Source organism: Manis javanica, chromosome 4, assembly GCF_040802235.1.
Source record: "Manis javanica isolate MJ-LG chromosome 4, MJ_LKY, whole genome shotgun sequence".
Lineage (NCBI taxonomy): Eukaryota > Metazoa > Chordata > Mammalia > Pholidota > Manidae > Manis > Manis javanica.
Genome location: NC_133159.1, coordinates 149,371,315 through 149,383,546, shown reverse-complemented (window position 1 = coordinate 149,383,546; position 12,232 = coordinate 149,371,315). Strand labels below are relative to the sequence as shown.

Sequence of the window (12,232 nt, the reverse complement as noted above, 5' to 3'; positions counted from 1 at the left end):
GGGGGATTAGGGTACAAGAGGGTTTTCACTCTTCCTGTTATTTCATTTTTATATATTGAGAGTATAATCGTGTGTTCCTTGCATACTGGCAAGTAAGTTTAAGTTGACTCTTAAAGAGAATCCACCAACTTTAGTTTTTAAAATAAACAGAATTGCAATCAGTAGAGGTCGATTTGAGATATGGAGAGGAAATACCTTTTCTCAGAGCTACTGACCTCAAAACTCTGGACCAAGAAACATCTTACAATGCAGTTAGTTTTTCGTGTTCATATTTGGAGAGAATATACTCACAGTTTCTCAACCCAAGTGTATGACTTCCATGTATTTTCATCCACGTAAGAAATAGAGTTTCCTTGGAAATTTCTGTGAAGAAACACAGTTCATATCCTTGAATAGGTAGGAAAAGAATGAACAGAATAAGCAAAAGAATCATGGCAACCTTATCATGGCAACTAGGGGAATATTCAAATGCAGAAAATACCAGCTTTCTAGTGTCCACAGCCATCAGCTTCCCAGTTTGCACCGCTAATAAAGATACAACACGGGGCACAAACAACAAGGCATCTCTCCTCAGAACCTGAACTTCCTATCTGTCCAGATAATACCAGTTAATTACCTTGAAAGTAAGTATTTTTTCCTAAAATCATGTAGGTATCTCAAATGACTCCTTCCAAAGAGAAAATGATAAACAATTAAGCAGAAAAAATGGCAAAAATTTATCATGAACAATAAATATAAAGAAGCCCTGTGCCAGGTAATACCAAAGATTTGGCTCAGTGCCCACTGTTGAGATCTCTCCAGCTGTTAGAAGAAGGGCAATTAAAATTTAGAGGGACTAATATGGAAAGATCTCTCAGAGACAGTGCCGAGGGAAACGCCCAAATCACCGAGCAAGGAGTAATGTACTATCTCCCTGGGGGGAAGTGAAAAGGGAAGAGACTGGAAGGCAGGACACACACCAAAATGGTAACAGGCGTTATCTTATGGGCGGTAGGCAGGGTGGAGTGGGATTTCCGCATTTTATCCTATATACTTCTGTGCCTTTTTCCTTTTTTTAAACATGGAGAATGTATCCATAAACTGCATGTGTTTAAAAGAAGCTGTTAAATGCTTGAGGTTAAGTTTCAACCACTACCTCTCTGGGTGATTTGAACCTTTCCCTTTAGCTTCTCTTCCCTCAGCAAGAAGTTCCCTATTTTTCAGGGCAGTCAGAAATAGATCAGATACCTGTCTGCTCCCCTGCCCAGTGGAAATTCCCACTCAGCCAGAAGCCTTCTGCGTGCCTTACGCTCACCAATAAAAGGCACCTACAACTGAACTGTCTCCCGCAAACGGGCTCTCCTTCCCAGCTGCTGTACTTCCCCCTGTTCTACCACCATCACTCTCCTCATCACCCAGGACAGAAACTTTAGATCAGATTTGATTTTTCTCTTTTCCTGCACATCCCAAACTCCAGCTCTAGTCGGTCACTTACAAAGACCTGCTGACTCTTCCTTTGTCTCTCTTCCTTTGTGCTCTCAGGATTTTCTTTGTACTCCCAGTGCAACCATTCTGATTCAGCCCCTTTTCACTTCACTCCTAGGCTTTGCTAGTACATCCTGTTTGCTCTCCCTGAATCAAGCTCTCCTCTCTAGATCACGCTACATATGGAATCTAAGACAATCCCCATGCTTTAATCATTTGTCTCTCTTGCTTGAAAACTTTCCATGGCTCTCCATCCTCATACTGCAACTTTCAAACCCCTATAGCTGATAGTCAAGGTTTTTCAAAATCTTTCATTGCTTGCTAACCAGTTCTTTACAGCCAGACTGGTCTATGAAATCCTGATCATTCCTGCAGCCATGCCTTTGCCTACACTGAATGCTTTTTTCCCCTTATTCAACAAATTATAGGTACTCTTTAAGTCCCAGGTAAAATTGTCACTTATCCAATGTGGCTTTCCCTGAGCTCCATATCCCAGTGATTACAGGTTCTGGTGAAGTACAGTACCTAGAGTCTGTATCTCTTTAGTACTTAATTATCACCTCCCTTTTAATGCATACTCTTTCTTCCTACCTATCACTGTCAGGTTCTGGAGACAATGTTATTCATCTGTGGCTCCCACAACACTTAGCCATGGGTTGTGCAAAAAATGGGTGTTATATTTAAAAAGCCAGAGGAAAACGTTTTGGACATAACTGAGGGACCAAATAATAACAGTTAATACGCATATATACACTAGGCACATATAGAAGGGCTTTCCATGTATTAACTCATCTAAATCTCACAACAATCTTATGGGATGGTAATTACCACAATCCTCACTTTACAGATTAGGAAATTGAGTCACAAAGCTAATAAATGACAGGCATGGGTTCAAACCCAGGCCGTCTAGCTCCAGAATCTTTACTCATAACCAGTGAAATGAGGAGAGGGACATGTCACTATAAAGAAAATGGACTAAAAATGAGAGGAAAATGGTAAAATAGAGGTTAAAGACTTAAATGACAGAACTAAAAAAAGTGGGTAAGGAAAAAGAATAAGGCAATTACAAGTAAAAGACTGGAGAAGAGAGAACAATATTAAGAAGGAAAAGGAAGACGAGGAATAGTTAACAAAACATAAAAACAGAACATCAGTCAGCACAGTTATGGAAATGAGGGGCCAGGAAGTCCTTGAGGAAAATGCTGCCAGGCCAGGAAGGATACAGGGAACAAATGAAGAGAGGAGGTTCTTACAAGATAGTGAAGGTGCCATTGTGAGCGTTCGGCTCTGGCACAGGCACACTCTGGAGCTTATGCTCTGAGCTGAGACCTACGCACGCCAGCGTCTTGTCTGTGCAGCTACAGAGCTCACATATGCTGTTTGTGGTGGTGTTCATCACCGAATTCTGAGTCAGTGAAGGAAAACCTGTCTCAGACGGCTCTAGACCTAGAGGTGGAGGTTCCGGAATCATGGTGAGCTCCAGGCCAACAGGTTCCACACTGACACTGGGCAAGTCTGAATCCTGAGGTTGATCCTGCCCCACAGCTGGAACTGTCACCTCATCATAGACTGGAGGTTGTGCTACAACTTTCTCAAAAGGGTCTGGAGGCCAAGCTGGAGACTCCTGCTGGGTTTGAGAAGATTCTGCCCCACTAGAGGGCTCTGGAGGCTGAGCTGGGGCTTCCTGCTGGACTGGAGGCTCAGCCTCTTCAGGAGTGTAGGAAGGCTCAGCCAGGGCCACCTGCAGGTTTGCAGAGTTTTCATCTGCCTCCGGGGGCTCTGCAGGCTGAGACGAAGCCTCCTGCTTCAATGGAAGTGGTTCTAGCTCTTCAGAGGACTCTGGATGCTGATCCTGAGAATCCACCTGGGGAGAGAAAGATTCAGCCTCCTCAACTTTCTGTCCATGATGAATGGGGACACTTTTCTGGGAGAAAGCTTCAACTTCCACAGGGGCCTCTGGAGGCTGATGTGGGCCGCCCAGAAACTCTACAGGTAGCTTCTCCCTAGCATAGACAACACCCCTATTAGGAGCTAAATAATCTTTCTGCAATTGTTTTAGATGTTTCTTTGCAAATCAGCCTGGAGTTCCAATGAGAACTTTGGTAAGCCATCGATACTGAGCTACATCTTTCTTCAAGTTTGGAGGTGAAACAATAAACCTCGTTGGTTTTGAACTATCACTACCTAGAGGTGGAACAAGTATTTCAAATGACTGGTGTTCAGCCTGATCTACATTTATAGTTTTAGTCTCAGTTCTGAGTCAAGGAGGCAGATCTAGGACCTGATTCTGGTCTCAACTTACCACCGGAACCACTTCTGGGAGACTTAGATGCTGGCTAGGCTTGTCCCAAAGATCTGGTCCTGGGGGCAGCTCTGCAGCTGAACCTGTGTACAGGAAAGGAACCACAGGATGCATCAGTTGTTGATGTGGATGGGGAAATTCAAGAGGGAGATTGGAGGGATCCGAAGACCAGGACTTGGTTGGCCCTGGGGGTCTGGGGGACAGCTGCACAGTGTCCAGGGCCCAACCCGGAGGCTGAGCTGCCTGGACCAGCAGCCACAATGGTAGCAACACAAGAAGCCACGGGGCCCAGAAACGCAGCCAGGACATGGCAGCAAAGGCTCCAGGGCACAATGAGTCAGAGGACCAGAGCAGCTCCCTTAAGCCAGAGCAGAACCATTATGACAGCTCTCTGATGCTCACATATCCTTAGTAACTGCGTGCCCCTCCCCTGCCTAGTCCCTCCCTTCATTTATGACACATTAGGCTCAGGCTGAGATTGGCTCCACACCACCTGAACAAGTGCTTTCTCAGAATCAGGGAGTCCAAGTGTCCCCTCCCCAGTCAAAGGCTACAGACACGTCCCTCCAGAACCCCCTTCCCACTGAGAGAGACAGGATTTGGGCTGCACATCTGGGTGGCCCTGGCTTCTGGCAGCCCAGGGATAGTGGCAGTTGGTTAAGAGAAGGGTAAGGGTGGAGGTGGTGCAGAGTTTCCCAAGGAAGCCACTGGGTCTGGCATCATGGGAAATTCAAAAGTGCTCCTCCAGTCCTGGCAACTGAACTCTTCCTCTTCAAAGCTAAAGTCTGAGACATTCTGCTTCCAAGAAAATTAGCTTACCTGCAAAACAAACACCTATTAAGGGGGTGGAGAGGGAAATACACTTTATAGTTATTCTAAAATGTTGTCATTTTCTTTAAACTCTCAGTATATCCATGTCTGATTGTTAATTCACCACTCTATTACATGAGGACTACCACTGAATCAGTGATGACTCCAAAATTGCTATAGGAAGGGCGCTGGGGGGCGAACAATCCATTCTGGGAAAGAGAGTCTGAAACCTCTTTCAGTGACTAGTGAATAGCCCTCTACATTGGTGTGGGAAACCCTCCACATCCCACCGTGGCTCATCAGAGCCACTAACGTACAAGAACGCCACTGCTTCTCGGAGGTCTACCCTGTGTGCACACATGGAGAAGATACATAGGATGTTTAAGTTGGAATGGTTAAACGATTTTCTTGAAATAATGCAACCAGCACCCAGTTGCTTCATTCACAGCCCTATTTTATAATCTATTGTATTTCAGTCTTTGTTGCCTGGTACAACCTCTAGCATGTAAACACCAAGACAGAAGGGGCTTCATCTTATTCCTAGTGTCTAGTACATAGTAATGGCTTTTAAGTGGGGTTGATTCCCAACTGGCCTTAGAAATGAATCTGTTGTTACAATCAGGTTTCTGAAATCTTTAGCGTCAGTACTAAATCCCTTTCTCACAAGAAGGTAGACTTCTTAAAGGCCAAACTTGGATAAGTTTGAAATATCCTTGACTGATATTTAAAATTTGAATTTAGAATATTATTTTGCACAGAAACACTTCAAAGACATTTTTCACATCATAACCACCTTTTCTTTCTTTACTTCCTACCTTTCAAAACAAACTTCTCAAACTTTGGCATGAGTTAAATACAGCTAACCCTTGAACAATGCAGGGGTTAGAGGTGTTGACCCTCATGCAATTGCAAATCAGAGTATAATTTTGACTCTCCCAAAACTATAGTGCTAATAACCTACTGTTGAGCATACCAGCAACATAGTCAATCAACACACACTTTGTCTATGTATTATATACTGTATTCTTACAGTTAAATAGTTTCAATTTGTAGCAAATCTCCAAAATCTCTTTCTAATATATTTATGAAGAAAAAACCCACATATAAGTGGACCCAGGTAGTTCAAACCTGTGCAATTCACAAAGGTCCAAGTTAAGCTCTCAAAGACATGAAACACATTTTCTGGTTCTTTTTTTTTTTTAAATCCTAGTGTAATACATTAGTATTTTGTTTCAGAAATTGCTTTGGAAACTTAATCCTTAATTCAGGGCATCCATATAATTTAATTTATAGAAAGGTTCTTCAGCAATACATTTCATACAAGACATATAGGAGATATTGAGATTGGGGTTATACACCTTATCTGAAAGGCATAATAGTTTTCAAATGCTGTAGCATAATCACACTTAGTGCTAGAGTTACTTTATTTCCCAAATCCCCAGGATCCTGACTGAGAGAAGTCCTAAAAGGCCAGTGTCCCCTCCTGTGTCTACAACTGTAGCAGTACTCTGATGGCCCTCAATCCTGCTCTCCAAATTTTAAATACGGAGTCAGAGCCAAGGGCGAGAACTTCAGGAAAAGCCCCAGAAATTCCCTGCAATCAAAACCAGTGGCAAAGTTCCCCATTTTCCAAAGAATGATGCAGTTGACTGCACGTGCCAAATGTCTCCGAGTCCTACTGTTTGCTGTGACTCATCAGTACACGGCCAGGACACCGCTGAAACATTTACCTCTACATATTCACATTAAATCCTGATTCCTCTTCAGTTCTGGCTTCTGTGGTCTCTTCACAGGATTTTTATTTTATTTTATTTTATTTTTTATGGATCCAGAGGCTTTTATTACAAATCTAATGATCATTTAAAGGAGAACTTATTACATGAAGTGTACAAGCAAGTGAAGAGGCCCAATATTTACTTTTCCCAGTATTTTGTCCAGCAACAATATATTACTCCCAAAGACAGAGGGATAGAATGAAACTCTTATTTATTGAATATCCACCACATGTAAGACTGAGTGCTTTTATTTTCTCAGCGACACTCAGGACCAAAGTCCACAGCTGACGGTGAGGTTGGGATGGTTGGAGGCACTCAAAAAACGCCCCACGCCTTCCCGAGGCAGCCACAGTGCCGGCACCCACCACGGACCTCAGACTCGGGGCCTATTCTCGGTGGTAAAGGGGCAGGCCTGCGGTCTGAAGGCCTCTTTCTGCCCCCAGGGCTCTGCAGCCCGTTCCGGGGTCTCGGGACGCTGGGCACGGCGGAGTGGCGGCGAGCTCTCCCCGCTGGAGCTCCGCCTCTGCCCGAGCGGGAGGAGCGCGCGTGCGCGGAGAGCTGCTTCCCGCAGCGCTGCGGGTCTGCGCGGCCGGCGCACGGCGACGGCCGCCCCCAGTTGGTCTCCCGCGGCCGGAGGCTCCTGCGGGCCGCCTCCCAGGATGAGGCCGAGGACCGGCTGGACCGCGTGCGGCAGGCCCTGCGGAAGTGCCGGCCCCGGCAGGAGGACTGGGTGAGCCTGCAGTACCCAGGGCAGCCGGAGGAGCCCGCGGAGGCGCCCCAGGCCAGGCTCCCCACCCTCTGGGACCTGCTCACGGAGCCCGGACATCTCCGCGGCACGCGGTTTGACCGGTCCTCTGCCCAAGCTCCGGAGCCAGACGCTATTAAAGAATCCCTTCCGTACCTGTACACGGTCAGGAGCAGGACGCCCTCTTTTTTGCCCCCTGTCCTTGTTGTCTCTGAAATGCTTCCGCGTGAGAAACAACGAGAAGACGTTAAGTGACAGCCATGGAGTTGAGATCATCCGTGATGCTCTGCCAGACACGAGCCTCGGGGGCCCATCCTTCTTCGAAATCATCGCGGCCAAGGCCGTCCTGAAGCTGCGGGCCGGAACACCGAGGCGGCCGCCCTGTGGAGCGATCTGGTGTGCAAGGCCCTGGCGTCCTAATCGGAGGTGGCCGAGGGGGCAGTGACACCCAGGGGGGGTCTGGATGAAAACTGTCCAAGAGGTGCTGAAGTTGGCCACGCGGGAGACAGCCTTCCTGCTGCAGTACCTGGTGGCCATCCCCACGGAGAAAGGCCTCGACCCCCAGGGCTGCCTCTGTGCAGGTGCTGACTCGCTGTCCCTCCACCTGCAGCCTGCCAGCCCCGCTCTGCCTCCTATGGGGTTCCTGCCTTAGGCTCCCACCCCTGCCTGGCTCCCCAGGATGTATGCCTTCATCCCAGCCCTAGGATGTTGTAGCAAATGAGGCCGCTGCAGTCAGTAGCCTTTGCTCCTCCCCAGCAGACACTGGGGCCTGCACCCTGGCTTGTGGGGGCCCCTCCTGCCACCATCTGCTGCGGGGGTAGGACCTGTGGGTGGCAGTTCTGTGGCATGCTGCTCTCTGCTCAGGGAGTTCCAGGGAGTTAAGTTTTCCCCCATTCATTGTCATGTTCCTATATTTACTATATTCCTTCAGAGCAGAGACATGGTACCCCTCCATATATTTCTGCGTGCTTTTCAAGTACACACAATTTTTTTTTTAATTACAAAAATAGGCTCGAACTACTTAGCACTGTTGAATAGAACTTTCTATGGTGATGAATATGGTTTAGATCTTTGCTCTCCAATTCGGCAGCTATATGTGACTACTGAGTATTTAAAGTGTGGCTGGTGTAACTATGGAACTAAATTTCCCATTTTATTTAATTTAAATGGGCACCTGTGGCTGGTGGCCACCATACTGCACAGCACAGCTCTATGTAGTGTTCGCACCATGGTTTTCCCTCCTTAAGAATATGTCGCGGATGTTATTCTAAGTCAGTACAGCTGTTGTGTCATATTGTTGGGGGAGTGTTGTGTATTTTCCTCGGTTCTTGACCCCGCCGCCACAAAGAACTGAAGGGCAGAGACACAGTAGTGAAGCAGAGTAAAAGTTTTATTTAAAGTTACTTAAAGAGAAAAAGTACAGGCCACCTGAGCGAGGAGAGCACCTGAAGGGTTGGAGAGGGAAAGAAAGATTAAAAGGTTACGTACTTAGAAGGTGCTGGGGACTTCTAAGAGAGAGGAGTGCCCTGAAAGGGTGGGGGGTTCCTCCTCTTAAGGATTCTTCAGGAATGTGACTAAGGGCTGGGGGTACAGACTTGTTAAGTGGTCTTTCAATCCTTGGAATTAACTTAACACAAGGAACTTCCTGCTCTGATTTCTCCCTGGGATACTGCGGTCTTGGTCTGGGAGCATATCAAACAAGCCTTCCCAGCCCACAAGTTGGGCTGAGTTATTGTCTGTTTGCTAAAGAGTAAGTTGAGAATCTTACCTCTTAACTTCTTGGGTTACTAAAATGCAATCTTATTTTTAAGATGGAATCCTTCCTGCCTTTTACTATGTTGTTTTCGGCTGGGCCTGCATGCTAAATTAGTTGCCTAGGTTACAAACTACTTGATTAGGGCCGAAGGGGGGTAAAAAACAGTATATAGGTAAAAAAAAATAAGCTGGGCCTGCATGATTAACACAATAGACATGGGCTATGCTGAGGTACCGTTCCTTATCTGGGGAATATTCAAACATTCCAGGCCAAGTTGCTCCTGGCTTTTTAAGCAATTAACTCTGGGTCTTTTAGGTGTGCTTTCCTAGCCTTATTCTCTTTCCACCCTGCTCATATCTATTTTCCTGCCTAAAAATATCACCATCAACTCTGACTCCGTGCTGGGCACAAGGCCCAGTGCTTATTTGGATCATCTCATTCAGTCCTCACAATAACTTTGCAGAGATTGGTACCAGTATTTCTCTGTTCATAGCTGAAGAAACTGAGTCACAGAGATGGGCAGAACCCTGTCCCAGGTTTGCACAGCTCAGAAGTTGCAGGGCCAGATGGGGACCTTGCTGGCTCCAGAACCTCTCAGCGACACTCAGGACCAAAGTCCACAGCTTACGGTGAGGTTGGGATTGTTGGAGGCACTCAAAAAATGCCCCACACCTTCCCGAGGCAGTCACAGTGCCAGCACCCACCACAGACCTCATTTTTTAAGACCTGTAATATTACATGTTCCATTTTTAGTTCCTCTCTCCAATCCAGACACCATTTCCATCACCCCGGGCCTGCCAGGTACATGGTGAGGAGGTTGCCCTGCTGCAGTGCCAAAGCGAGAGGCCTGGTTGGAAGCGGTTTAGGAGCTGTCCTGCCCCGGGTAGCCTGTGGGACTGGAAGGGAAAGGCTGCTCCTGTCACCTGGAAGGAGGCGGTCTGTGGTTGGTGGCCCTGGAGGACGGAAGCTAGGCAGAGCACAGCTGCCTGCAGAAAACACCCTCAAGCTCTACTCTCCCCTCACCCCCCACCAGCCTCTAACACTAACACTCACACAGTGCAGCCTGTGTCAGGCTCAGGACCCCAGGGCTTGTGAGGAGGGTTCTCCTTGTGGGTGTGAATATGCCCGGGGGCAGCTGTCCCTGTGTCTGCCCACCCACCAGCCTCCTGGCTGAGACTGAAACTGCAGAGCTTCGGCTTCCTTTCCATTACAGGCACAGCCCAGTGGCCAGGCAGTCGCCAGCTGCTGACAGCTGCCTTGTATTTCAGTTTGCAGGGCACTTTGAAAGTCTTGTGTCATTTAAACTTTGAAAAAACTCAACAGAAGAGCAAACAATAGCTGAATTTTACAGGTACTGCAACAGAGCCTTGCAAAAATTCAGTGAAGGTTAGGATGAGGCAGCTGGTCCTTCTAGTCCAGAGAGTGGAGGGACTCTGCCTTTGTCCTGGCACCCCCACTCCCTCTGGTGTCTCTGGAGGGACTCCAGCAGACGGGCCAGAGCTGGGCCCTGCACCACTGTCCTGGGGGCTCAGGTAGGTCTGGCTTCAAGCTGGCACCAGGCAATGTCCAGACTGAACTGCCTCTAGCTGGCTTTCCCATCCATACCCTGTGACCAACCCCATGTCCCCAGCCCGTTCCCTGCTTGCTGAGTCCCTGGCTTAATTGCTTTCATTTCTGGGCCCCAGCGGAGGGGTGGATCCAGAGGAGGAGGCTGGCACTGATGTGCAAGCATTGGGAGCGCTGAACAGAGGCAGATGGGGACAACCCAACCCAACTGCTGAGTCGCAGCTGTGCCACTCAACTCTGGTGTGACAGGGCGGGCTTCCTAACCTCTCTGCACAATTTTCTCAGCTGTAATCTGGTGATAATCCTTATGGTGTCTTGCTGTACAGGTCAACTAGTAGCCAACTGAAGGGGGTTGTTGCTGAGTGGTGGAAATACAAGTGACGGGTGTTTTTATCTTTGCGTCCTCTTTTTTTTTTTTAAAAAAATGTTTTATGTATTTATTACTGAATACACAGAGTAGCACAGAGGCGCAAAAACGAAAAAACCACTTCCCTAATAAAACACACCCTATTACCCTGATAGTAGAAATGTTTAGAGAGTGGAGTGAGATGGTAAGAGCATGTGACTTTGATACAGCATAAATGTGTGTGCCATCTTATGTGTGACTCCATAGACCCAGCTTGGTTCTTCTCCAGTGTCTCCTCTTGGACTTGTAATAGATTTTATCATCAGTTTTCATCCGAATCCACTGGGGAATGGGACGATTCTGCTTTTGTTTCTTGGCCAGGAATTGCTTGATCCTGAAAGTCTCGTGAGAACACATGGTAGGAAACAGAGTCAACAGGCACCACCGAGATGGCCGAGGAAAGGAGAGAGAGTCTTGTGTCCTTTTAGATCCTCATTCTCTCCTTAAGCAGCAGGACCTCTGCCTTAGTCGCTCTGTGTAACTCAGGAGCTGCCACCAGCCGTGCCGCCGCCCCTCACTCTCCCACCTCCTTCTCCAGGCTGCTCCTGGCAGATTGGCTTCTCATTTGTATGACCCAAGCTCTGTGCCTTCGCTGGCCTTTATTACTGTGACATCTGCCACCAAGATGATGCCTCGGTGATTCTAGCCAGGATCATCCACACCTGGGACCTCACCAAGCGCCTGGTAAGTTGTGGCCACACAGGTGACTGAGTGACAAAGGAGTGGTCTCTCCTCTTTGCTGCTGCTCTTCTTCTGTCTGGTGGAGTTTGGCTCTAGGGAAACCAGGGTCACTAGCCTGACCCCATGATGTCAGGGAAGTGACCAAGAATAAAACCTTGGTGCTGAAAGACAGCAGAGCTCTGTCAATGCATGCCTGGATCCTCAGGCAGGAGTCAGATGGTTCTCTGCAGCTCCTCACGGCTACAGACAAAACTGTTCAAGGCACCAGCAATTAGGTAGATAGATATTGATAGGAAGTAGGGGTAGATAGGATTAGATATACAGATGGACGGGCCGGTGGGTGGACAGCATGGTGGGCTAGCCAGCTGCCTAAATGTCTCCCTTGAGCAGTCAGCCTTTTCTGTGTGTCTCTTTACACACACATCTACTTTTATTGAAGCTGGGATCACACCGGACTCATACTGCCTTGTAACATCCTTTGCTCACTTAGTATTACACCTTGGGTACTTCTTTATGCTCACCAAATGTTTTTGAATGAGATGTATTCTCTTTCTTTCACATTCCCCTCTCCTCCAACTGAGCTTACCCACTCATCTAGCCATGGTACCATGAGCAAATTATTTAACGTCAGTTTCTTCATCAGACAAGGGGACTGATAAGTGTCTGCCTTGTTGGGACTGTTTGTGGGCCAAAGGAGACATTACCCGTTGGTCACAGCCGTGCCTTA

The 12,232-nt window shown here is 47.5% G+C and overlaps 3 protein-coding genes across 3 annotated transcripts in view; 1 reads left to right on the top strand and 2 right to left on the bottom strand.

Moving 5' to 3' along the window:
• Window positions 1-4,075, bottom strand: part of LOC140848622 (leucine-rich repeat-containing protein 37A2-like) — a 31,376-nt gene extending 27,301 nt beyond the window's left edge. The window contains exons 1-3 of the mRNA XM_073232888.1: window positions 3,767-4,075; window positions 2,718-3,328; window positions 292-363 (exon numbers count right to left, since the gene is read on the bottom strand). Coding sequence (XP_073088989.1) covers window positions 292-363; window positions 2,718-3,328; window positions 3,767-4,075 — 992 coding nt within the window. The remainder of the gene's footprint in view (window positions 1-291; window positions 364-2,717; window positions 3,329-3,766) is intronic.
• Window positions 4,076-6,593: 2,518 nt separating this feature from the next.
• On the top strand, window positions 6,594-12,025 carry LOC140849105 (pleckstrin homology domain-containing family M member 1-like). The gene is made up of 2 exons (XM_073235385.1): window positions 6,594-7,677; window positions 11,363-12,025. The coding sequence occupies exon 1, from the start codon at window positions 6,653-6,655 to the stop codon at window positions 7,349-7,351; it is 699 nt and encodes a 232-aa protein (XP_073091486.1). The 5' UTR covers window positions 6,594-6,652; the 3' UTR covers window positions 7,352-7,677; window positions 11,363-12,025.
• Window positions 8,469-11,183, bottom strand: LOC140849106 (large ribosomal subunit protein eL39-like). Its single transcript, XM_073235386.1, has one exon. It carries the CDS (start codon window positions 11,179-11,181, stop codon window positions 11,014-11,016), a length of 168 nt encoding a protein of 55 aa, XP_073091487.1. The 5' UTR covers window positions 11,182-11,183; the 3' UTR covers window positions 8,469-11,013.
• Window positions 12,026-12,232: the final 207 nt, after the last annotated feature.

Coding starts and splice junctions, on each gene's coding strand:
- LOC140849105 (XM_073235385.1), top strand. CDS start 6,653: ATGGTTGGAGGCACTCAAAAAACGCCCCACGCCTTCCCGAGGCAGCCA.
- LOC140849106 (XM_073235386.1), bottom strand. CDS start 11,181: ATGTGTTCTCACGAGACTTTCAGGATCAAGCAATTCCTGGCCAAGAAA.